The 27,484-nt window shown below is 40.8% G+C and overlaps 2 protein-coding genes across 3 annotated transcripts; one reads left to right on the plus strand and one right to left on the minus strand.

The window, feature by feature from the left end:
* Window positions 1–695: 695 nt before the first annotated feature.
* LOC133547477 (nuclear speckle splicing regulatory protein 1-like) lies at window positions 696–27,477 on the minus strand. Of its 2 annotated transcripts, none has more exons than XM_061893163.1 (3): window positions 26,745–27,477; window positions 6,993–7,215; window positions 696–2,282 (listed from the first exon to the last, which is right to left on the minus strand). In XM_061893163.1, exons 2-3 carry the CDS (start codon window positions 7,213–7,215, stop codon window positions 1,723–1,725), a joined length of 783 nt encoding a protein of 260 aa, XP_061749147.1. In that variant the 5' UTR covers window positions 26,745–27,477; the 3' UTR covers window positions 696–1,722. The 2 variants fall into 2 exon arrangements, with proteins under 2 accessions (XP_061749147.1, XP_061749146.1); XM_061893162.1 differs by lacking the exon at window positions 26,745–27,477 and adding an exon at window positions 8,859–8,971.
* On the plus strand, window positions 12,023–17,756 carry LOC133547478 (oocyte zinc finger protein XlCOF7.1-like). The gene is made up of 2 exons (XM_061893164.1): window positions 12,023–12,256; window positions 15,637–17,756. Exon 2 carries the CDS (start codon window positions 15,687–15,689, stop codon window positions 16,326–16,328), a length of 642 nt encoding a protein of 213 aa, XP_061749148.1. The 5' UTR covers window positions 12,023–12,256; window positions 15,637–15,686; the 3' UTR covers window positions 16,329–17,756.
* Window positions 27,478–27,484: the final 7 nt, after the last annotated feature.

Consider the following 27,484-nt stretch of genomic DNA (forward strand, 5'->3'; position numbering starts at 1 on the left):
CTTGAGGGTTCCTGGTTTGATCCCCACCTTCTACCAACCTCGTCACGTCCGTTGTGTCCTTGGGCAAGACACTTCACCCTTGCTCCTGATGAGTCGTGGTTATTGCCTTGCATGGCAGCTCCCGCCATCAGTGTGTGAATGTGTGTGTGAATGTGTGTGTGAATGTGGAAATAGTGTCAAAGCCCTTTGAGTACCTTGAAGGTATAGCAGTATGAACCTTTCAAGTCATGGCTGCAAACTGCCAGTAAGAAGAAGAAGTAATAGAGCTGGTTGCTTGTTTCTCTCGTGAGATCTGACAACATTAATAGTTTAAATTGAACAATTGACAGGTTGACAACATCCAAACAAACCAAGTCATCTCCAATACATCTCAACATTACACACATCCTCCAGGCTGAGTTAGTCTACATGATGAAGTAAGCTGGAAACTACATGTAAGTCATATAAAGAAAACATTTAAAAATTGACTGCGATAACAAATAGAATAAAAAACATCCCCACAAATATTAACTACATTTATTGTACCCAATTGTATTTGAATCATACATTGTTTATTGCATAAAGGTCCAGGGACATACAAACCCCGTTTCCATATGAGTTGGGAAATTGTGTTAGAGGTAAATAAAAACAGAATACAATGATTTGCAAATCCTTTTCAACCCATATTCAATTGAATGCACTACAAAGACAAGATATTTGATGTTCAAACTCATAATTTTTATTATTTTTTTTAAGATAATTAACTTAAAATTTCATGGCTGCAACACGTGCCAAAGTAGTTGGGAAAGGGCATGTTCACCACTGTGTTACATCACCTTTTCTTTTAACAACACTCAATAAACGTTAAGGAACTGAGGAAACTAATTGTTGAAGCTTTGAAAGTGGAATTCTTTCCCATTCTTGTTTTATGTAGAGTTTGAGTCGTTCAACAGTCCAGGGTCTCCGCTGTTGTATTTTACGCTTCATAATGCGCCACACATTTTCCATGGGAGACAGGTCTGGACTGCAGGCAGGCCAGGAAAGTACCCGCACTCTTTGTTTTACCAAGCCACGCTGTTGTAACATATGTTGAATGTGGCTTGGCATTGTCTTGCTGAAATAAACAGGGGTGTCCATGAAAAAGATGGCGCTTAAATGGCAGCATATGTTGTTCCAAATTATTATGTCACACATGTTACTTGTGCTGATGTTACTTAAACTTAAAGTCTGGACAGTTTATTTCAAATCCTGCAGTTTCATTTGCTGCTGCTGTTCTCACCAGCACACTTGTGTTTCTTACACTGCTACTTAGAAGACAATCTTTCACCACACACACTGCAACTCAACACTTTCTCACCTGTGTGTGTTCTCATGTGTACTTTTAAACTTCGATTTATGACATAACTTTTACCACATTCTGAGCAGGAAAAAGGTTTCTCTCCCGTGTGTATTCTCATGTGCGCTTTGAATTGGTACCTTAGAGTAAAATCTTTACCGCAGATTGAACATGTAAAAGGTTTTTCTCCAGTGTGTGTTCTCATGTGTGCTTTAAAATTGTGCTTTTGAGTAAAATCTTTACCGCAAATTGAACATGAAAAAGGTTTTTCTCCAGTGTGTGTTGTCATGTGTAGTTTTAAACTTTGATTTAATACAAATCTTTTACCACATACTGAGCAGGAAAAAGGTTGTTCTCCAGTATGTATTCTCATGTGTACTTTGAAATTGTGCTTTAAAGTAAAACATTTACGACAGATTGAACATGAAAAAGTTTTTTCTCCAGTGTGTGTTCTCATGTGTGATTTCAGACGACTGGTATTTAAAAGTTTTGTGACAGTGAGAAGATGTGAAGTGAGTGTTGTCAGTGTGACATGTCTTATCATCTTTAGAGTCTTCATCATCAGTGTCAGGAGAGTGTGACGTTGTGTCCTCACTATCTGATAGTGGAGCTAAGAGCTTGTCTGCTTGTGATCCTCCACAGTGGTCTCCATCAGCTTCTGTTGTCATGTGTTGTGTTGAGCTGCTGCTTGGAGGCTCCCCCCCTCCCCTCTCCTCACTTTCACCTTTCACCTCATCATCTTCACTCTTCACAATCAAATGGAACTTCTCCAACCATTCTTGACTGATGCTGTGTTCCTCCTCTTCCTCTTTAAAATGGGAGGTCAGTGGGTTATTTTCTTCCCTTTGCATTTGCAATATATGTGGCGCCTTCTCTTCCTCCTTAATGTGGAAGGGCTGTGGCTCCTCCTTGCCCATCCTGAAGCTCCACTTCTGTTGCTCAGAGAGAAGATGTTCTTCACAGACGTCTGCAGGACACAGGAAGACAAACATGGTCGAGAGGAGTCCATCTTTTTTTCAGTCACATGTCAGGAGCGATATTGATAAGATTTTACCAATTCAGATTTCATTTTCAATTCTGCTTTACGATTCGGTTATTTGTGGACTCTTTTGCTTTCAAATTCGGTAAAAAGGTGAAGAAACAGGTCGATTAGCACCTACAGTGAGGTCTTAAGAGGCCCAGACCTTACGGGTCCCCTATGGGGTGCCAGAGGACCCTAAGGAAATGTTTCTGCTTTGAAAATATCTATAAAATAAAAACATTTTTGGCTATAAGTTAACAAGACACTACAAGTTATTTTGGGGTATTTCACAGAACTTTCCTCCAGAAGAAATTAGCTCCGTCCATGTCAGATGAATATCAAATGGAGCTGTTTGGCCACAATACCCAGGAATATGTTTGGAGGAGAAAAGGTGAGGCCTTTAATCCCAGGACCACCATTCCCACCATCAAGCATGGTGGTGGTAGTATTATGCTCTGGGTCCGTTTTGCTGCCAATGGAACTGCTGCTTTAAATGGGACAATGTAAAAGGAGGATTATCTCCAAATTCTTCAGGACAAGCTAAAATCATCAGCCCGGAGGTTGGGTCTTGGACGCTGTTGGGCGTTCCAACAGGACAATGACCCCAAACACGTCAAAAGTGGTCAAGGAATGTCTAAATCAGGCTAGAATGAAGGTTTTAGAATGGCCTTCCCAAAGTCCTGACTTAAACGTGTGGACAATGCTGAAGAAACAAGTCTATGTCAGAAAACCAACACATTTAGCTGAACTGCACCAATTTTGTCAAGAGGGGTGGTCAACAACCAAAAGCGCCTTATTGCAGTGAAACTTGCCAATGGACATGTAAGCAAATATTAACATTGCTGTATGTACACTTTTGACCCAGCACATTTGCTCACATGTACAGTAGACCCATAATCAATTCATAAAAAAAGCAAACTTCATGAATGTTTTTAGTGAGCAACAAGTATGTGCTCCAATCACTACATCACAAAAAAATAAGAATTGTAGAAATGATTGGAAACTCAAGACAGCCATGACATTATGTTCTTTACAGGTGTATGTAAACTTTTGATTGCGACTGTATGTGTGTGTGTATATGTATATAAAACAGATGTAAGTGTACCACTAGTAGTACGACAAATGTTCTTTAATTGTTTAAGTACAGTGTTTTAGTTTCCTATATTGAATGAACCTGAAAGTTCATTGAGGTGGTACTTGGACAGCCAAGTATTTTTGGTGAAAAAAGTTTGACAACTACTGACGTAGTAAACTACATTGGCAGACACCATTTTGTTTTACCTAAAACGACGTCCGCGCATAACTATCGCTTCCAATGAGATCCCGTTTTTATCTTGAGTTAACAGTAAAAGGAGAAAGCAATATCTGCGTCGTTTCATTTTTCTCCAACTACTTTCCACTGTGTTTGTTAGAAAGTTCCACAACTGTTGACATTATCCCACGCTTGTGCTACAGCACTCATCTCATTGTGCAACATGTCAATGTTTCAAGTGGATCTCTGAAAGAGGCACACATTATTTCCAAAGCAGGGCCCCCATCCACATATACAATACTAGAACATATCTGATGAAAGCAAACATTATTTTGTTATTTGAATTATAAGTGGGCCATACCACCTATTAGGGTTGTACAGTATACTGGTATTGGTATAGTACCGCTAATGAATCATTTTCAGTACTATACCGTTCTCTAAACGTACCCCCCTTCTCCCGTGTCAAAGTCACGTCGTGACATTGCTGGTTTACGAGCAGACGAGCATGTTCAGCGGCACACAATCACTGAGTACTTACAAGCAGACACAGCGTGGAGACAGAAAAGGAACAACGGATTCATTTTGGCTTAAAAACTAACAATAAAGGTGAAGTTATAACACTGAAACACCCTCAGGAAGAGGGGCTTTAAGACATAGCAAGCTAGCTAGCGGCTAACATCCATCCGCCGTCGGTAGTGTTTTAGCTACTTCTAAATCACTAATCCTCGCCTCCATGGCGACAAATAAAGTAAGTTTCTCACAAGTAACATTATCACTGGAGGACGAGGAACAGCTAAACATGCTTCACTACACACCGTAGCTCACCGGCTTCAAAATGTAAACAAACGCCACATATCTAGCCGATACTACTATGATTACGTCAATATTTTTTGGTATCACAACATTTTATTTCACTTTTTTTTAAATGTATACAGTATTATGTTTATAAACACAGGAAATATGTCTCTGGACACATGAAGACTTTAAAGATGACCAATGTATGATCCTGTAACTACTTGGTATCGGATTGATACCCAAACTTGTGGTATCATCCAAAAACTAATGTAAAGTATCAAAGAAGAGAAGAATAAGTGATTATTACATTTTAACAGAAGTGTAGATAGAACATGTTAAAAGAGAAAATAAACAGATACTAACAGTAAATGAACAAGTAGATTAACTATCCATTTTTACAGTTTGTCCTTAATAATGTTGACAAAATAATAGGTGTATAAATGAGACAACATGTTAGTGCATATGTCAGCAGACTAATTAGGAGTCTTTGTTTGTTTACTTACTAGTAAAAGACAAGTTGTCTAGCATGTTCACTATTTTATTTAAGGACTTAACTGCAATAAGAAACATATGTTTAATATACCCTAAGTTTTTTTTGTTAAAATAAAGCCAATAATGCCATTTTTGTGGTCCCCTTTATTGAGAAAAGTACCAAAATAAATATTGGTATGGTTCCAACACTCCCAGCTATATTTGAATATTGTCTAATGGAAATGACTGCTGTCTGATAATCACATGAATAACCAGTGTTGGCGTTAACACACTTTTTATGTCTTTTTGCATTTCCTTAAATCCGGGCGTCCCTGGATTGCAGAGTGTTTTTTTTTTTAACCGAACTGCCTTCTCTGGGTCAAAACTCCAGTTTGCTTGTTTTTTTTTTTTAACAAATATCACTTTCCACCAGTGTTTTGTTTTGTTTATTGTGACGGTGCGTTCTTATCACGCCGTCACTTGAAGACCGGCATGTCAGCGGGAGTGAGCGCCCTGTCGGTTGGAAGTGTGGCCGTGCCAGCAACTTGAGGGTTCCAGGTTCGATCCCCGCTTCTGCCATCCTAGTCACTGCCATTGTGTCCTTGGGCAAGACTCTTTACCCACCTGCTCCTAGTGCCACCCACACTGGTTGAAAAGTAACTGTCCGGCTTGCCCCTGACAGTTTGGTTGTGTTTTAGTTTTTCCTCTGTGTGTAGTATTTCCTGTCAGCGCCATTATTTATCTGTTTCCTGGTTGTTTCCCTGAGTGCTTTGTCTCCCCAGCTGTGGCTGATTGGCACCTGGCCACACCTGGTGTCAATCAGCCAGGTACTATTTAAAGCTGCCTTCCCCACCAGTCAGTGCTGGATTATTGTCGTGTCGTGTGGATGTCACCACTACCTGTCAATGTCATTTATACTAATCGTTGTAGCTGTGTCTACTTCTGTTCACTCTGCTCACGTCATAGTTCCTTCGTGTCACAGTAAGTGTTTTTGTTTTTAGTCCAAAGTTAGCCTTTGTGCTAGTTTTGTTCATAGCCAAGTTTGTTCTCCGCCTTGTGCGCGCCTTTTGTTTGTACCCTTTTGTTTGTTCAGTTTTAGTGTTAAATTAAATCATGTTTTCCTGCACAATGCCTGCCGCCATCTCTGCATCTTGGGGTTCAGCAACAACACCCCCTGACAGTAATTCAGATATTAGGTTTCACTATGTAAAAACGCTTTGAGTCACTAGAGAAAAGCGCTATATAAACATAATTCACATGATTGATAAGCATTCGTTTTTAAATGGTGGTGTTAAAGACCTACTGAAAGCCACTACTAGCCACCACGCAGTCTGATAGTTTATATATCAATGATGAAATATTAACATTGCAACACATGCCAATACGGCCGCTTTAGTTTACTAAATTGCAATTTTAAATTTCCCGGGGGTTTCGTCTTGAAAACGTCGTGTATTGATGACGTGTACGCAAGACGTCACGGGTTTATAGGAAGTATGAGCGCTGCACACACACACAGCTAAAAGTCGTCTGCTTTAACGGCATAATTACACAGTATTTTGGACATCTGTGTTGCTGAATCTTTTGCAATCAAGTACTGTTTAACTCACTAAAACACTAGCAACACAATAGAAATATAAGGGATTTCCCAGAATTGTCCTGGTAAATGTCTCTAAAAACATCGGAATTTTTTTTTTATGACCTACTTTTTTAAATTATTATTATTTTTCTAGTCCGTCGCCATTAATATCCTCAAACACTAATCATTCATCCTCGCTCAAATTAATGTGGAAATTGTCGTTTTCTCGGTCCAAATCGCTCTTTTTGTTGGAGGCTCCCATTAAAATCAATGTGAATATGTGAGGAGCCCCCACACGTGTGACGTCATTGTCTGCACTGAAAGTTGCAAACTTTATCGTGGATGTTCTCTACTAAATCCTTTCAGCAAAAATATGGCAACATCGCAAAATGATCAAGTATGACACATAGAATGGACCTGCTATCCCCCTTTAAATAAGAACATCTCATTTCAGTAGGCCTTTAAAAAGCAAATATATCTCCATCTTTAGTGATAAATGTGTCCCCCGGATGAACATGTGTCACAAACATTGTATTAGATGATATGTGGATGTTGTGCTTACTTGGACTGTGATGAAGCTGTGAGGACTCAGGTGGTTTGTCTTCATGCTCTTCAGTCTTCACAGAGACAACAGTCGGTGGAAACTTGCTGACATCAGCCTCCTCCTGCCCTACAGGACACTCTCCCTCCTGACTGATCCACACTTCCTCCTCTTCCTCTTTAATGTGGGGGGGCTGTGGATCCTCCTGCTGCTGAAGGGGACGTTCTTCTTGACGAGCGTTCATCTGTTGGACGTCCGCAAGACAACACAAACAAACTTCAGCTATGATGTGTCAAATGTTGTTTAGTCTATCAAATATAATATTTTCCAAGTGAACTGACACCACTCTGTGGTGATGTTCTTCTACACATGGAATAATCATCAGTTATTGATTATTATGAATTGTGTCATTGATCTTGTTTTCTGCATTTACATTAATTATTGATAAAAAGTAACAACTTATAGAAAACCTCCTGCTGGGATTTTAATACCGTCATGACTGCATGAAGTCAGTCTGCACGTATAAAAGTGTCATTGTGCTGCAGCATCAAGTGACGCCAACTGGCTCCTCCCACTACCAACCTACCAGCCAACCTTGACGTGCACCTCCAAAATAGTCCCACCTCACGTCAACGGTGACCAGGACTACAGAGCTGTGGTCGGTTGGCTTTACTTTTACACACAATATCCTCTCCTTGTTCTCCATTACCTCCCTGCTTGGCACTCAGCATCAAGGGTTGGAATTGGGGGTTAAATCACCATAAATGATTCCCGGGCGCAGCACCGCTGCTGCCCACTGCTCCCCTCACCTCTCAGGGGGTGATCAAGGGGATGGGTCAAATGCAGAGGACACATTTCACCACACCTAGTGTGTGTGTGACAATCATTGCTACTTTAACTTTCTTCTGCGAAAGCAACATTTTTAACCCAACAGAAAACAAACAGAAGTGCAGTGAAGCACGTGGAACAAGTGCCAGCGAGTATATATATAAATATATACATATATGTATATATATATATATGTATATATAAATATATACATATATATATATATATATATATATATATATATACAAATTCATAAATGTAAACAAATATTTAGAATATTTGGGTACCTCATGTTTCGACTACATACAAAATATTGATGCAAATTCATTTTGTGTGCAGTATATTAAAGCTATTTTTAATATTTAACATTTATTTAATTAAATATTTATTTTAGTCCGACTGAATAAGCATTAATCACTTACAATTGTGCAAATAGTGTATTCGTAATAACAAACATCAGTTGATTTAATTTCCATGATATGTCTGCCCGAATGCAGCTGAGATAGGCTCCAACACCCCCTGCCCTCCCCGCAACACCAAATAGGGACAAGTGGTAGAAAATGGATGGATGGATGTTATCAAGGTAATAGAAGTGCGTGCAAACATCATTTGTATTTATTGCTAATAAAGTTGACACCAACATAAAGCAGACCACTGCAATAATACATTATATTACACTGTCATTACAATAACAATAATATTTTTTTTCATCCTGTAAAGCATCTTTGAGTACACTGAAAAGCGCTATACCAAATAAAATGTATTATTATTATTATTATATCATGCTACTTATTCCAGACTTAAATTTCGAGACGTTCGTTTCTTTCTAGTAACAAATATTTAATGATGTTAAGCGTGACTGTAATATACAACAAAAAACAGTTAAAGTATTAAATAAGTCAATATAATTCTCATAGAGAACATATAAAATACACTCCTCCAAAAAAACGCTCGCATTTGCTACAAAGGCCTGCTAGCGGGCTAAAGCTAGCACGTTAGCTTCGAACAACATATGAGGTAAATAAGATAAATAATATGAAAATATATCATGTATATTACCTCATAAGCCGCGTGTACAAGAGAGGAGTGGAATATATTCTTCCTATTGTTACACCAGCAACTCTTTTTTGTCTTCTGTGGCCGGGCGAAGGAAGTGTGCACCACTCACTATTGTCCCAGTGAAACACGTGTTTGAAGGAAGTGTGCACCACTCACTATTGTCCCAGTGAAACACGTGTTTGAAGGAAGTGTGCACCACTCACTATTGTCCCAGTGAAACACGTGTTTGAAGGAAGTGTGCACCACTCACTATTGTCCCAGTGAAACACGTGTTTGAAGGAAGTGTGCACCACTCACTATTGTCCCAGTGAAACACGTGTTTGAAGGAAGTGTGCACCACTCACTATTGTCCCAGTGAAACACGTGTTTGAAGGAAGTGTGGACCCCTCACTATTGTCCCAGTGAAACACGTGTTTGAAGGAAGTGTGCAACACTCACTATTGTCCCAGTGAAACACGTGTTTGAAGGAAGTGTGCACCACTCACTATTGTCCCGGTGAAACACGTGTTTGAAGGAAGTGTGCACCACTCACTATTGTCCCAGTGAAACACGTGTTTGAAGGAAGTGTGCACCACTCACTATTGTCCCAGTGAAACACGTGTTTGAAGGAAGTGTGCACCACTCACTATTGTCCCAGTGAAACACGTGTTTGAAGGAAGTGTGCACCCCTCACTATTGTCCCAGTGAAACACGTGTTTGAAGGAAGTGTGCACCACTCACTATTGTCCCAGTGAAACACGTGTTTGAAGGAAGTGTGCACCACTCACTATTGTCCCAGTGAAACACGTGTTTGAAGGAAGTGTGCACCACTCACTATTGTCCCGGTGAAACACGTGTTTGAAGGAAGTGTGCACCACTCACTATTGTCCCGGTGAAACACGTGTTTGAAGGAAGTGTGCACCACTCACTATTGTCCCAGTGAAACACGTGTTTGAAGGAAGTGTGCACCACTCACTATTGTCCCAGTGAAACACGTGTTTGAAGGAAGTGTGCACCACTCACTATTGTCCCGGTGAAACACGTGTTTGAAGGAAGTGTGCACCACTCACTATTGTCCCAGTGAAACACGTGTTTGAAGGAAGTGTGCACCACTCACTATTGTCCCAGTGAAACACGTGTTTGAAGGAAGTGTGCACCACTCACCTTTGTCCCAGTGAAACACGTGTTTGAAGGAAGTGTGGACCCCTCACTATTGTCCCAGTGAAACACGTGTTTGAAGGAAGTGTGCACCACTCACTATTGTCCCGGTGAAACACGTGTTTGAAAGAAGTGTGCACCACTCACTATTGTCCCGGTGAAACACGTGTTTGAAGGAAGTGTGCACCACTCACTATTGTCCCGGTGAAACACGTGTTTGAAGGAAGTGTGCACCACTCACTATTGTCCCAGTGAAACACGTGTTTGAAGGAAGTGTGGACCCCTCACTATTGTCCCAGTGAAACACGTGTTTGAAGGAAGTGTGCACCACTCACTATTGTCCCGGTGAAACACGTGTTTGAAGGAAGTGTGCACCACTCACTATTGTCCCGGTGAAACACGTGTTTGAAGGAAGTGTGCACCACTCACTATTGTCCCAGTGAAACACGTGTTTGAAGGAAGTGTGCACCACTCACTATTGTCCCAGTGAAACACGTGTTTGAAGGAAGTGTGCACCACTCACCTTTGTCCCAGTGAAACACGTGTTTGAAGGAAGTGTGCACCACTCACTATTGTCCCAGTGAAACACGTGTTTGAAGGAAGTGTGCACCACTCACTATTGTCCCAGTGAAACACGTGTTTGAAGGAAGTGTGGACCCCTCACTATTGTCCCAGTGAAACACGTGTTTGAAGGAAGTGTGCACCACTCACTATTGTCCCGGTGAAACACGTGTTTGAAGGAAGTGTGCACCACTCACTATTGTCCCGGTGAAACACGTGTTTGAAGGAAGTGTGCACCACTCACTATTGTCCCGGTGAAACACGTGTTTGAAGGAAGTGTGCACCACTCACTATTGTCCCAGTGAAACACGTGTTTGAAGGAAGTGTGGACCCCTCACTATTGTCCCAGTGAAACACGTGTTTGAAGGAAGTGTGCACCACTCACTATTGTCCCGGTGAAACACGTGTTTGAAGGAAGTGTGCACCACTCAGTATTGTCCCGGTGAAACACGTGTTTGAAGGAAGTGTGCACCACTCACTATTGTCCCAGTGAAACACGTGTTTGAAGGAAGTGTGCACCACTCACTATTGTCCCAGTGAAACACGTGTTTGAAGGAAGTGTGCACCACTCACTATTGTCCCAGTGAAACACGTGTTTGAAGGAAGTGTGCACCCCTCACTATTGTCCCAGTGAAACACGTGTTTGAAGGAAGTGTGCACCACTCACTATTGTCCCAGTGAAACACGTGTTTGAAGGAAGTGTGGACCCCTCACTATTGTCCCAGTGAAACACGTGTTTGAAGGAAGTGTGCACCACTCACTATTGTCCCGGTGAAACACGTGTTTGAAGGAAGTGTGCACCACTCACTATTGTCCCAGTGAAACACGTGTTTGAAGGAAGTGTGCACCACTCACTATTGTCCCGGTGAAACACGTGTTTGAAGGAAGTGTGCACCACTCACTATTGTCCCGGTGAAACACGTGTTTGAAGGAAGTGTGCACCACTCACTATTGTCCCAGTGACACACGTGTTTGAAGGAAGTGTGCACCACTCACTATTGTCCCAGTGAAACACGTGTTTGAAGGAAGTGTGCACCACTCACTATTGTCCCGGTGAAACACGTGTTTGAAGGAAGTGTGCACCACTCACTATTGTCCCAGTGAAACACGTGTTTGAAGGAAGTGTGCACCACTCACTATTGTCCCGGTGAAACACGTGTTTGAAGGAAGTGTGCACCACTCACTATTGTCCCGGTGAAACACGTGTTTGAAGGAAGTGTGCACCACTCACTATTGTCCCAGTGACACACGTGTTTGAAGGAAGTGTGCACCACTCACTATTGTCCCAGTGAAACACGTGTTTGAAGGAAGTGTGCACCACTCACTATTGTCCCGGTGAAACACGTGTTTGAAGGAAGTGTGCACCACTCACTATTGTCCCAATGAAACACGTGTTTGGCCAACATTTGTTCCGCGGTTGAGAACACCTCGATGATGTCACACAGGAGGAAGCACAAAACAAGATGGCGTCTGGCGGAGAATACGTTGTTTTGGTTATTATGGTTACAGGTCTTAATTACAACGTACATGTGCACATGTGTGTCGTTTAACAGAGTAAACGTCGTTATTAATTGTTTGTATGCGGATACATTAGTCTGAGTGCACTTTGACGTGCTAGCCTAGCCTGCTGGTTAGCTTAGCTTGTTAGCTGCTAACAAAGAGAGGCGGAAGTGATCGACACATCAAAGCAGAGATCCAATGTAAGTGTAAAGTGTTTTTATTGTGTGAACATGTCTACATTACAAATGATGTGAGTGTTGCTGAATCAGCGACTAACTGCTGCTGTTGAAGAAAAATGTGTGATGTTAGAAAAAAAAAATGATAGCAGAGTACAAGGAGGAACTTTGTCCAACAAGAGAGGAGAAGGAGCGACAACATCAACTACTGGACGCTGTTTTCAAGAAACATCAAGTTGTGTTACACATCCAGCCTTCCATCCATCTTCTTCTGCTTATCTGAGGTCGGGTCGCGGGGGCAGCAGCCTAAGCAGGGAAGCCCAGACTTTCCTCTCCCCAGTCGCTTCGTCCAGCTCTTCCCGGGGGATCCCAAGGCGTTCCCAGGCCAGCTGGGAGACATAGTCTACCCAACGTTTCCTGGGTCTTCCCCGGGGCCTCCTACCGGTCGGATGTGCCCTAAACACCTCCCTAGGGAGACGTTCGGGTGGCATCCTGACCAGATGCCTGGACCACCTTATCTGGCTGTTCTCGATGTGGAGGAGCAGCGGCTTTACTTTGAGTTCTTCCCGGATGACAGAGCTTCTCAGCCTATCTCTAAGGGAGAGCCCCGCCACACGGCAGAGGAAACTCATTTAAAATAGAATAGAATAGACTTGATTGTCATTATATTTGCGTATAACTAGATCAAAGACTAAAGGTGCGGTAGGGGGGAACAAATATAGGGTCAAATAAATAACACAAGAGCTAATAAAGGAAAACTAACACTTGAAATAAACAGACCGCTTCGGCCACTTGTACTAGTGATCTTATCCTTTCGGTCATGACCCAAAGCTCATGACCATAGGTGAGGATGGGAACTTAGATCGACCGGTAAACTGAGAGCTTTGCCTTCCGGCTCAGCTCCTTCTTCACCACAACGGATCGATACAGCGTCCACATTACTGAAGACGCCGCACCGATCCGCCTGTCGATCTCACCATCCACTCTTCCCTCGCTTGTGAATAAGACTCTGAGGTACTTGAACTCCTCCACTTGGAGGCAGGGTCTCCTCCCCAACCCGGAGATAGCACTCCAACCTTTTCTGTACGAGAACCTTAGACTCGGACTTGGAGGTGCTGATTCTCATTCCAGTCGCTTCACACTCGGCTGCAAACCGATCCAGTTAGAGCTAAAGTTGCTAGCCAGATGAAGAACCTTAATCCTGCAGCCACCAAACCGGATCCCCTCAACTCCTTGACTCCGTCTAGAAATTCTGTCTATAAAAGTTTTGAACAGAATCGGCGCTTTGGCGGAGTCCAACCCTCACTGGAAAAGTGGACCAAGTTCTGGCACTGATCATACAGGGAGCGGACCGCCATAATCAGACAGTCCGATACCCCATACTCTTTGAGCACTCCCCACAGGACTTGCCGAGGGACACGGTTGAATGCCTTCTCCAAGTCCACAAAACACATGTAGACTGGTTGGGCAAACTCCCATGCACCCTCAAGAACCCTGCCCAGAGTATAGACCTGGTCCACAGTTCCACGACCAGGATGAAAACCACACTGTTCCTCCTGAATCCCAGGTTCAACTATGCGGCATAAACTCCTCTCCAGTACACCTGAATAGACCTTCCCGGGAAGGCTGAGGATGCTTCTACATATTGACACAAATATATAAAAAACACTAACCTTATGACGGATGTTTTTGCAATTGTTTTATTTGATCTTTCACAACACCTGGTGGCCACAATAATTCATGAAGTCAAGCTCATGGCTCACAATGTTGAATGATGCGGACTTGTTTGTTACTGGATACTTGCTATCAGACTTCTGTTTTGGAGACTTTGTGTACGTATTAAGCAACTATAATTATTTGATATGCTTAAAAGTGCTGTTTTAGCTTAGCTGTTGTGTAGCTGCTAGCTCCTTGTAGCTTACAGCAGGTGTGTCCAAAGTGCAGCCCATAACTATGTTTTTAATTGACAACGGGGAGTTTTGAAAATGTGCTATTTGCGTGTCGGTCCAATCAGCAGCAGTTACGCCCTGTTTCATCATTGGACCTAAGTCTTTGGCTTGGTAGGCGGGTACGAGGCTACCAAGCCAGGTGGTACGAGCACGAGCACAGAGGTGCCTTTGTAGTGGTGTCGCAGCTCAGTGGTCGTGCCGTCAGGTAACACCAGGAAGGTTCCTTCTGTGCGATATTGACTGGTGCTTTTTTCTCCCTGGACTCTGACTTCATATCTGGTGTTGTCCTTCAGACCTCGGCCAAGAAACCACGTAAACAGTGTGAAGAATGTGGGCGATAAGAGTGTGTGTGCGTGGGCATGAACTTGCACCCACTTTCAACTGGAACTCAGGACATATGATTAGTTGCACGGCCTATTCTTATCTATATTAAACATTTCTTAATCACTTCATCCTTCATTATCTTAATTATATCCCAACTTTAGCTACCTGTAAAAATTAGTGACTTATTGTTGTCCATTTGTAAATATTTTTTTTTTCTAAATTATAGTCTCCTCACTTGAACCAGACAGTCATTAGGACAAAAGATCCTGAGAGGACTTTGCCCTTTAAAAGGTAAAGCCTCAAAAAGGACAGTATTAAGATGAATTCATTACATTTGCTATGAGGCATTTTGTTATTGATATATTCTGTTCTTGTTACTTGGGGCGGTATAGCTCGGTTGGTAGAGTGGCCATGCCAGCAACTTGAGGGTTCCTGGTTCGATCCCAGCTTCTGCCATCCTAGTCACTGCCATTGTGTCCTTGGGCAAGACACTTTACCCACCTGCTCCCAGTGCCACCCACATTGGTTTAAATGTAACTTAGATATTGGGTTTCACTATATAAAGCGCTTTGAATCACTAGAGAAAAGCGCTACATAAATATAATTCCCTTCACTTCACATGATATCTTGTTTTTCTAATTTCAAGGGGAACTGCACTTTTTGGAATCATTCACAGTCCCTATGTAAGTTAAAGTTAAGTTCCCAACGGTAGTCACACACTAGGTGTGGTGAAATGATCCTCTGCATTTGACCCATCCCCAAGTTCACCCCCTGGGAGGTGAGGGCAGCGGAGGCCGCACTCGGGAATCTTTTGGTGATTTAACCCCCAACCTTTGATGCTGAGTGCCAAGCAAGGAGGCAATGGGTCTGTTTTAAAATGGTTCTATAAGTAACTCTATATGAAGTAATACATCGCAAAATCCTTTTTAAACCATATTGTCCATCCATAGTAAAAACTCCTGTCGTCCTGGTTTTTGTTTCTTTTCCTGTGACAAATATTGTAAAGAGCAGCGTGTTTGTGCGTCACTGAGATTTCAAGACAGTTCATACGATAACTTGTTTTTCCTAAGTGCATGTCAAAGTAGTGAATGCATTGTGTGACTGAGCAGAGATGCTGTGTTTGTCTTGCAGACGTCTGTGAAGAACATCTTCACCCTTAGCAACAGAAGTGGAGCTTCAGGATGCAGACGGAGGAGACACAGCCCTCCCACATTAAGATGGAAGAGGAATACACACTGATCCCCCATTTTAAAAAGGAAGAGGAGGACCCACTGACACCCCTTTTTAAAGAGAAATCAGTGGACCCACTGAGTCCTCACATTAAAGAGGAAGAGGAGGAACACCGCATCAGTCAAGAATGGTTGGAGGAGTTCCATGTGATTGTGAAGAGTGAAGATGATGAGGTGAAAGGTGAAAGTGAGGAGAGGGGAGGGGGGGAGCCTCCAAGCAGCAGCTCAACACAACACATGACAACAGAAGCTGATGGAGACCACTGTGGAGGATCACAAGCAGACAAGCTCTTAGCTCCACTATCAGATAGTGAGGACACAACGTCACACTCTCCTGACACTGATGATGAAGACTCTAAAGATGATAAGACATGTCACACTGACAACACTCACTTCACATCTTCTCTCTGTCACAAAACTTTTAAATATCCTAGTTATTTGAAAAGACACATGAGAACACACACTGGAGAAAAAGCCTTTTCATGCTCAATCTGTGGTAAAGGTTTTACTCGAAGGCACTCTTTGAAAAGACACATGAGAACACACACTGGAGAAAAACCTTTTTCCTGCTCAGAATGTGGTAAATTACTCTAAGGATCAATTTGAAAGTACACATGAGAACACACACTGGAGAAAAACCTTTTTCCTGCTCAGAATGTGGTAGAAGTTTCATAACAAATCATACCTTAAAAGAACACATGGGGACACACAATGGAGAAAGACCTTTTTCCTGTTCAATCTGTGGTAAATATTTTACTTGAAGGCACTATTTAAAAACACACATGCGTACACACACTGGAGAAAAACCTTACACATGTTCAGTATGTTGTAAAAGTTTTATACAAACTACGTATTTGAAAAGACACATGAGAAGACACCCGGGAGAGAAAGTGTTGAGTTGCAGTGTGTGTGGTGAAAGATTGTCTTCTAAGTACCAGTGTAAGAAACACAAGTGTGCTGGTGAGAACAGCAGCAGCAAATGAAACTGCAGGATTTGAAATAAACTGTCAAAACTTTAACTTTGACCTTCTAACAACACCAGCACATAGATGCTAACATTAATAGATTTGATATATCAGTTAATTGCTATTTTCAGTCAAGTACATGTTTAATATACAACATGGTGTACTTTTATTTAAAAATGAACACAACACTTTGACTGCAAAGGTGAGAATAAACAGGACAAATCCTGTTAGAAATACTTGTGTATAGATATATTCAGAAATAATTTTTAATTATTAATGATGTTATAGATGAACTCCTTTATATGATGTACATATTTGTTTTACATGTGTTCATACCTTTGCTTTTGAGTACACATAAATCCCTCTTAGTTCATATTTACTGATTCACATCTGAAACATCTTCTGGACCACTTCTGGAAGCATATTATTATTTACTTTATACATCATTTCAGCAGTTGTCTTTTATACGAGATCATTTACTTTTAAAATGTGTGACTTTATGAATCATTTGTTGGGTCTCAATAATCATTTTTTTTAATTAATTTGTATTACTCTCTTTTGTAATATGAATATTGTTTTATATGTATGTTCCCTTTATGCAATATGTAGATTAGAGAAAATGGCAACAAATGTTGAAGGTTATGAAGGATAATTTAGTTTTTGATAATGTAGATTTCTTATTAAAAAAACTACACATGACCATTGTTTTTTAAAGTATTTTTCCCCCCTTTTTTAAAATCTGTTAACCATGATCAATTTTAGAAAGCATGGGAAAGTTAGGAATGTTAGGTAAAAGTCAATAATGTACATCATCACACAGAGCTCTATTGTACATCCATCCATTTTTCCTACCACTTGTCCCTTTCATTTCGTATGTATAGCCTTTAATCACAAACTTGTACGCCAAAGGGTGTTGCATTTTGGAGAAACTCCTTCTGTCAGAGTGCTGTTCAACACAGTAAAGAGGAACCCAAGGATGCGCAGGACGCTGAGTAAAACACTTCTTTTTCTGCGGAAATCTACTCACAAAAACAATCCAAACAGTAGGAAACAAAAAACGATGGTGCGAAAAAGAGAAGACAAAATGTGCATCGTGGAAAAAAGAACAAAAGCTACTTCTATACACAAATAAAGTCAACTTGGTTTGGAGTTACAAGACGTGCACACTACAAAACAACACCAAGATGGATGGCACCGGGAATGGCCAAGGTGGCAAAATACTCAAAGCATAGAATCAACTGGCGTGGAGTAGAATCGCAGAGTGCCATCCAGCTGTCAAGGTGCTGCTTAAGTAGCACCAGGGTCAATTGGAAGCAGCTGTGCACGTCCCACAACTCCGCCCACAAAGGCAACACAGGAACTCTAGGAGGAAGGAGAAACGTTAGAACAAGGTCAACTGCACCAAAAGAGGGAAACTGACAATACAAACCACTAGGTGGCAGCAGGCGTGAAAACTTCCCTCAAATTAATTTGGAAAAAAATGGACTGAGCAGAGGGATGAATCATCACAAATAAAGTGAAATCATTCAAAAAGTTGACCTTTGTAACTCACTTCGATCCAAAATTATCCAGGATGTTTCTCCAGAATGTTCCACTGGAGAATGCTGTCAAACTGTTTTGTTTACTAGGAAAATGTAAACCAAATATTTTTTTTTAAATTCTGTCATTACACACACGCAGATATATATCTATATATATCTATATCTATATATATATATATATATATATATATATATATATATATATATATATATATATATATATATATATATATATATATATATATATATATATATATATATATATATCTATGTATATATATATATATATATATATATATATCTATGTGGGAATAAGCGGTGGAAATGGGATGGATGGATGTATTTATGTCTGTATATATATATATATATATATATATATATATATATATATACATACATATATATGTACATACATATGTATATATATACATATATATATATATATACGTATATATATTATACATATATATATAAGTAAAGGAAATTTAAAAAGAACATGAAAACCTCCCACATTCTAAAATACATTATAAAAACGATTAACATCAAAGACAAAAATAATATGAGTGTAATATTTCTTTTTTTTTCTTTCCTTATGCTACTGTTGTTTCAATACATTGTTAAATATTTGAATATTTTTACAGAAATAAGTTTTATGTCTTTGTTTTGAAAATTTGAAATGGAAAAGTTTACTTTTATTTTCACAATAAGTAAATAGTATATAACAAAATAGTTTTACCGGGGTTGGAAAGCTGGTTGTACTTATTCCTCTCGCGAGATTTGGAAAAGAGCTGCTTACTTGTTTCTCTTGCGAGATCTGGAAGAGGGAGCTGCCTAGATGGTTCTCTCGCGAGATCTGACAACACTGCGCGCGAACCAAACACGGCGAGGATAAAGCAAGATGGCGTCTGACGGTGAAGACGTTATTGCAGTCGTCACAGTTCAGTGTTCTTAATCTGTGCCTCCATGTACACATATATGTCCTTTATTACACTCTAGTAAATAGAGTAAACATCGTTAATAACTGTTTGCATCCGGTTATATTAGTCTGAGCGCACTTTGATGCTTCTCGAGCTAGCTTAGCCTGCTAGTTAGCTTAGCTTGTTAGCTGCTAACAAAGAGAGGCGGAAGTGATCAAAACACATCACTAAGTAGAGATCAAGTGTGAGTGTAAAGTGTTGTGATTGTGTGAAAATGTGCCAAAGAACCACAGCAGAGTACGAGGAGGAACTTTGTCCAACAAAAGAGGAGAAGGAGCGACAACATGAACAACATCAAGTTGTGTTACACAGAACAGGTTTGTTTACTTCTTACTCTCACATCTTTAATAACTTTATATTTCATTATTCACACTATTCTTAAATAGATTGTCTACAGGAAGATTAATTGTCATGTGAGGATGATGCACTGATTGTTTTACATTGTTCATAAGAAGGAGACAGTTTCAGACACACAATATTTATGAGAGGTTGATGTTTGTAACAATGTGTATCAACATGTTCACACAAAACTCACACAGTCACCGGGGGAATATTCCAGAGAGCTGGTTAAGTGCAAAGTCCTGAGTATGTAAAGCTCGAGAGTTTTACCTCCAAAAATAAGAGAGGTAAGACAAAGTCAGAGTCAGTTACCATGGTTACTGATGCTGTAAACCTAGCCTGCTAGCTGGCAGGTTTGGCAAGTTATATATTTGTGTAAAAGCTATTCTGACCTGCTATTTCCTTCATGTCGGTGTTCGTTGATGCAGCCATTAATGTTCCAGTGATTGTCGAAAAAACAAAGCCTGATCTAAAGATGACATCTTGATCTCCTTCCATCTCAAACCAATTGACCGTTCATTATTAAGTGAAGTGTCTTATAGTCGCTTAAATTTGTCTTTAAACAAGCAACACTATGTTTCATCCAGTTACTCAATTAATCGGAAACTTTTCCCGTAGAACACTTGATTAATAAAATGTTCAATAGCTACAGCCCATTACTTCATCTAGGATTTAATATTTAGCATCTAGGAGTTAAAATGTGTTTTGTTTGTGTCCTGTAGACATCCATCAGCTGATTGGAGACCAAGAAGAATGTCTCCCTCATCTGCAGGGGGACAGTTTCACTTTAGAGTATCCACAGCCCTCACATTTTAAAGGGAACTAGGAGGATCCACAGCCCTCTTATTTTAATGCGGAAGGGGAGGGAGAGTGTCCTGTAGGGCAGGAGGAGGCTGATGTCAGCAAGTTTCCACTGACTGTTGTCTCTGTGAAGACTGAAGAGCATGAAGACAAACCACCTGAGTCCTCACAGCTTCATCACAGTCCAAGTAAGCACAACATCCACATATCATCTAATACAATGTTTGTGACACATGTTCATCCGGGGGCCACATTTATCACTAAAGATGGAGATATATTTGCTTTTTAACACCACCATTTAAATATGATTGCTCATCAATCATCAACAGTGTAATTGCTGGGGTGTAACCATGTGACCTAGAGGCCGTCCTCCTTACCTCACGTGGTCAAATGAAGGCAAACATTCAATATGGCTACTGTTTATTTACCTTTAACAGCACATATGTCAGCACATTTCAAAGGTTTAGTGGTGCAGATTAGGGATGTACACCAAGTACCATTTTTTTATTGATACTGGTTCCTAATTATGTCGTCCATGAGGACCGTGACGATTCTGGACTAAAGACACAACTATTTGTATTTTTAATTCCAGCTGACTGAGGTAACTATGACACGTTGTCACATTGAGTTCAGCTGCCGCTGCTACACATTACAATCAGCTTTGAATAATGACAAATAAGGAAGCAACCAAAGTTTGATGTGTGTGTTATTGACAAGAAGATGACATAAGTGCATTTCACCTTGCACTGCACACATAGTTGACTTCTTTAAGACTTCAAATAAACAGTTGCTGATAAAAGACTTCCCTGCTGTTACAGAACATCATGTTGGAGGTGTTCTGTAATAGGAATGCTATATAAAAAGCCTTTTTTTCCCACTTTTTTAGTTCCACAAATTACATGCAGTACCGATAAATACTGGTATCAATAAGGAATATCAATTAGGGTATCATATCGATACATTTTCAGTGATTAACATCTCTACTGAAGATACAAGCCAGGTATCTTTAAAATATATATTCAACGTTTATTTGGATTTAGTTACTTCTCTGCTGTCCAGCAATGTCTTAATCAATCTAGTTTATTAGTACTAATTAGCAAAGTTTTCTTGTCTTTCTAAAGTCTTTAATTTGACAGCCCCCTCGCGGTAAAGTTGTCCAAGTGCAAACTATTTGTGACTGATAAAAGTTTTGGTGAATCAAAATTTAATAAATTGTACCGGACAGTTCATTACTCTGAAGATGGCCGATAAAAATACAATCAGAATCAGAAATACTTTTATAATCCCAGGGAGGAAATTAAGATTTTCAGCACAATCCCATTCAAGAGCAGACAAACATTACAGGGAGACAGAACAGGATCGCTGACGGGTCTGCCAACTTCCGGCGCCCCTTTCAAAAAAGGTGAGAAACAGGTAAACTCTGGGAGGGGGTGGGTGGTGAGAAAAAAAAATAGTCTAAGCCTGGGCCCCTGGAGAGGGGATCCAGACTGAGGCCAAAGAGAAAACAAAAACCTCATATCCATAGCACACAGAAACGTGTGTAAGAGCGAAACATCAAACAACACAAAGGACATTAAAGGGGAACATTATCAGCAGACCTATGTAAGCGTCAATATATACCTTGATGTTGCAGAAAAAAGACCATATATTTTTTTTACCGATTTCCGAACTCTAAATGGGTGAATTTTGGCGAATTAAATGCCTTTCTGTTTATCCCTCTCGGAGCGATGACGTCAGAACATGACGTTACATCGGTACTCAACGCCATTTTTCCCTACCACATTACACGCATCGAGTCAAATCAGCTCTGTTATTTTCCATTTTTTCGACTGTTTTCCGATACCTTGGAGACATCATGCCTCGTCGGTGTGTTGTCGGAGGGTGTAACAACACAATCAGGGACGGATTCAAGTTGATTTACATAGAATGTGCATCGATTAGCACGGTATGCTAATCGATGCTAGCATGCTATTTAGGTCACTTACCAATCGACGGATTGGTAAGTTGCTCCAGTATCAAGAGATGCGGAAGTCCCTTGTTTGGTTTTTACCGGCGATGCTACGACAGAGATGACAAGAATGTGTGGATATCATGCGACACTCAAAGCAGATGCATTCCCAACGATAAAGTCAACGAAATCACAAAGGTGAGTTTTGTTGATGTTATTGACTTATGTGCTAATCAGAGATATTTGGTCGCGGCATGACTGCCAGCTAATCGATGCTAACATGCTATTTAGGCTACCTGTATGTACATTTAAACTATATTTACATCCAGCGTTTCCTTCAACCCACATTTAATGCTAAACAAACACTTACCAATCGACGGATTTAAGTTGATCCAGTGTCAATGCGAAAGTCCTGATCGGTTGGTCTGCACATTTTACCGGCGATGCTAACATAGTATGCATGGCCGAATAGCGTCAATAGCTATCCAATAGCTATCCAATAGCTTCGGTTTCTTCTTCAATATCGTTTTCGCTATCTGCCTCCATACTCCAACCATCTGTTTCAATACATGCGTAATCAGTTGAATCACTTAAGCCGCTGAAATCCGAGTCTGAATCCGAGCTAATGTCGCTACATCTTGCTGTGGTAACCGCCACGTTGTTTGTATTGGAATCACTATGTGACGTCACAGGGAAATGGACAGTGGCTTAAGCAAATAGGGAAAATCAAGCACTTTAAAGGGGAACATTATCACAATTTCAAAAGGGTTAAAAACAATAAAAATCAGTTCCCAGTGGCTTGTTGTATTTTTTGAAGTTTTTTTCTAAATTTTACCGGTCCCGGAATATCCCTAAATAAAGCTTTAAATTGCCTTATTCTCGCTATCTTAGAAACCACTATCCATTTCCCTGTGACGTCATACAGTGCTGCCAATACAAACAACATGGCGGTTACCACAGCAAGATATAGCTACATTAGCTCGGATTCAGACTCGGATTTCAGCGGCTTAAGCGATTCAACAGATTACGCATGTATTGAAACAGATAGTCGGAGTATGGAGGCAGATAGCGAAAACGAAATTGAAGAAGAAATTGAAGCTATTGAGCGAATAGCTATTGACGCTATTCGGCCATAGTATGGGTGTACCTAATGAAGTGGCCCATATCATGGCTGCCTTATTAGTATCGCCGGTAAAATGTGCGGACCAAACGATCAGGACTTTCGCATCTTGTGACACTGGAGCAACTTAAATCCGTCGATTGGTAAGTGTTTGTTTCACATTAAATGTGGGTATCTATTTTCAAATGTACATACAGCTAGCGTAAATAGCATGTTAGCATCGATTAGCGTAGCATGTTAGCATCGATTAGCTGGCAGTCATGCCTTGACCAAATATGTCTGATTAGCACATAGGTCAATGACATCAACAAAACTCACCTTTGTGACTTCGTCAACTATCGTTGCAAATTCATCTGCAGTTTGTCCATACATCTCTGTGCCATGTCTGTCTTAGCATCGCCGGTCAAATGTGCAGACACTCTGGTACATTCAATAGGGGTCTGGCGGCAGATTTCTTGCCAGTGGTGCAACTTGAATCCCTCCCTGTTAGTGTTGTTACACCCTCCGACAACACACTGATGAGGCATGATGTCTCCAAGGTTCCAAAAAATAGTTGAAAAAACGGAAAATAACAGAGCTGAGACCCGGTGTTTGTAATGTGAAAATTAATATGGCGGGTGTGTTACCTCGATGACGTCACATTCTGACGTCATCGCTAAAAGAGCGATAAAAAGAAAGGCGTTTAATTTGCCAAAATTCACCCATTTAGAGTTCGGAAATCGGTTGAAAAAATACATGGTCTTTTTTCTGCAACTGCAAGGTATATATTGACGCTTGCATAGGTTTGGTGATAATGTTCCCCTTTAAAGCTTTTTTAGGGATATTCCAGGACGGGTAAAATTTTGAAAAAAACTTCGAAAAATAAAATAAGCTACTGGGAACTGATTTTTTTTTGTTTCAACCCTTCTGAAATTTTGATAATGTTCCCCTTTAAAGACATTAAAAGAGCGGAGCTGATGCAACCAGTTACTTCTGCACACAGCCACAAAAGTAAATCATCAAAAATACAAAACAAAACATATAGACTGTGGTGACCTCTGCAGTGTTCCACGCCATCGTCTGCTGGGTTGGGGGGAACATGGCCATAGACAGGAGCAGACCCAACAAAGCAACCAAGAGAGCCAACTCCACCGTCGGCCGCCCACCAACTCCTGGCCAGTGTCCAGTCTGCATGGATGAGCGTGGATACGTCCAAGGAGACCGAGGTGTCCGATACCTGCTCATTCAGCCAAGACACTGTGAAGCTTGTCCGTCCCGGCTCTCAGTGCCAGCTCCGCAGTCCTGTCTCTTCATCCGCATCTCCTCCAGTCTCTCCAAACAGACTCTGGTGTGGCAGAGACCCAGCAGCTGGTCTCCATGGCCAAAACGCTCCAAGGAGGCAGATCCAGAAGTTCACAAAAAAGCTTCGCAGAAGTCACCAAAGAGTCACCCCTTGTCACACAGTCCCAAAGGGTCCCCAACCAAAAGGCATGAAAACAAGAAGGAAACATCCAGAACCCAAAAGGATGACACAAGAGCACAGAGCTCCTGCCACCAGCAGCCAAAATGAACATGTCATGTCATGGAGTAGTGGGTAGAGAGGCCGTGCCAAAGACCTGAGGGTTGCAGGTTCGCTCCCGGCCTCTTGACAGCCAAATCGCTGTCGTTGTTTCCTTTGGCATGACACTTCACCCTTGTCTCTGGTGCCGCTCACACTGGTGAATGAATGAATGATGAATGATAGGTGGTGGTGGGAGGGGCCTTAGGCGCAAACTGGCAGCCTCGCTTCCGTCAGTCTACCCCAGGGCAGCAAATGTAGCTTACCACCACCATGCGGTGTAAATGAATGATGGGTTCTCACTTCTCTGTGAGCGCTTTGAGTATCTAATAGTAGAAAAGTGCTATATAAAATCTAATCCATTATTATTATTGTTATTACTAACGTTGGTCCGTCAAACATTCTTCTAGTTACACTTTCTTAAGTGTTGCCTATAGTGTCTTGTTACTGCAGTGATTTTCAACCTTTTTTTGAGCCAAGGCACATTTTTTGCATTGAAAAAATCTGGAGGCACACCACCAACAGAAATCATTAAAAAAACTAAACTCATTTGACAGTAAAAAGTCGTTGTCGCAATTGTTGGATATGACTTTAAAGCATAAGCAACCATGCATGACTATAGCTCTTGTCTCAAAGTAGGTGTACTGTCACCACCTGTCACATCACACCCTGACTTATTTGGAGTTGTTTGCGGTTTTCCTGTCTGTAGTGTTTTAGTTCTGGTCTGGCGCTCCTATTTTGGTGTCCTTTTCTCTTTTTATTCTTAGCAGTTTCATGTCTTCCTTTGAGCGATATTTCCCGCATCTACTTTGTTTTAGCAATCAGGACTATTTCAGTTGTTTTTATCCTTCTGTTTGGGGACATTGTTGTTTGTCATGTCATGTTGGGATGTACATTGTGGACGCCGTCTTTGCTCCACAGTAAGTCTTTGCTGTCGTCCAGCATTCTGTTTTTGTTTACTTTGTTGCCTGTTAATTTTTAGTTTGGTTCTGCATAGCCTTCCCAAAGCTTCAATGCCTTTTCTTAGGGATACTCACCTTTTGTTTATTTTTGGTTTAAGCATTAGACACAATTTTACCTTCACGCTGCCTCCCGCTGTTTCTGACATCTACAAAGCAATTAGCTACCGGCTGCCACCTACTGATATGGAAGAGTATTTTACGGTTACTCTGCCGAGCTCTAGACAGCACAGACACTCAACAACAACACATCATTTGCAGACTATAATTATTGCTTTGCAAAAAAACATTTTTACCCCAAATAGGTGAAATTAGACTATTTCCGGCTGTATCTCACGGTACACTAGTGTGCCGCGGCACAGTGGTTGAAAACCACTGTTACTGGACGCTATCGGTGAAAGCGACACGTACTGTAGCAGAGCTACTTTATTTACTTTTAAACTTAGTGTTAAAATCAAATCCTAGCAGAAACACTGCAACTTGTTTAGTTTTTACAGGACTAACATTAGAGTGTGTGTGTCAGTCAGATGATTATAATAATAATCATCTTCTAATAAATATAACATAATCCGTATTTACAGAGTGGGAGTGCAGAGGGCAAGTTGGATGCCACACTTACAGTACATCATCATCTACCAACATCACACATACAATACCTGATGTCTTCCAGAAGCAGCTGCTTATGCAAAAGAGCTCACTGCAGTGCTGTCATATTTCATTGGCAAACTTTCAAAGAGTTGAGAGGTGTTCTCTGATATGTGTAAGACTAGACCTCTCATGTATCAACACTATTGTTCTACACCAGGACAAAAAGTGCACTTACATCTTATGGCCATTGTTGGGTTTCTTCTTTCTTCACTCATCTTCAATGAATACTCAAGTTGAATATAAAAGAAAGATGATGGTTTATTTTAAGGATGGTTCAGTACAATGCCTCACAGCACCGGGAAACAAAACATCGGTAACTGTGGAAATAGAACACAACTTCATCGCGCTTCTTTCTGTGAGTCTCTCATATTCTCTCGCGCGAAGTGAACCGGAAGAGATCACGTGATGATAACACAGGCGAGCATGCACTACCTTATATAACCTGTTGGAGGCGCAAAACAACAACAGCAAGCCTCTCTCTTGATACACAGAAACAGCATTAATTACAATGAGATCACATTTACTCAACACCCCCCCTTGATCTCATGACCATGAAACAGTGAAACACATTAGTTTCCAAAAAAAATAATAATTTGAATTTGTCAATCTTGACTCTTGTAGTAGGTTTGGTTAAGATGTCTGCAACCATGTCTTCTGTAGGACAATAGACCAATGACATTTTCCCTTCAGTGAGTGCCTCACGAATGAAATGATATTTGACATCAATATGTCTGACCTCTGTCTATTAACTGGATTTTTGTTCAGTTCTACTTTCTGTTCAGGAGTGCTTCTAGGTTTGCATTCTGACATGCCAAACCTTTCAAGCATCTTTTGTATGTACATCTTTTGATCCATCTTGATTTCATTCTGTTTCTGTTCAAAATGAATACCCAGGAAATACGATACCTTGCCCAG

Source organism: Nerophis ophidion, unplaced genomic scaffold, assembly GCF_033978795.1.
Source record: "Nerophis ophidion isolate RoL-2023_Sa unplaced genomic scaffold, RoL_Noph_v1.0 HiC_scaffold_117, whole genome shotgun sequence".
Taxonomy (NCBI): domain Eukaryota; kingdom Metazoa; phylum Chordata; class Actinopteri; order Syngnathiformes; family Syngnathidae; genus Nerophis; species Nerophis ophidion.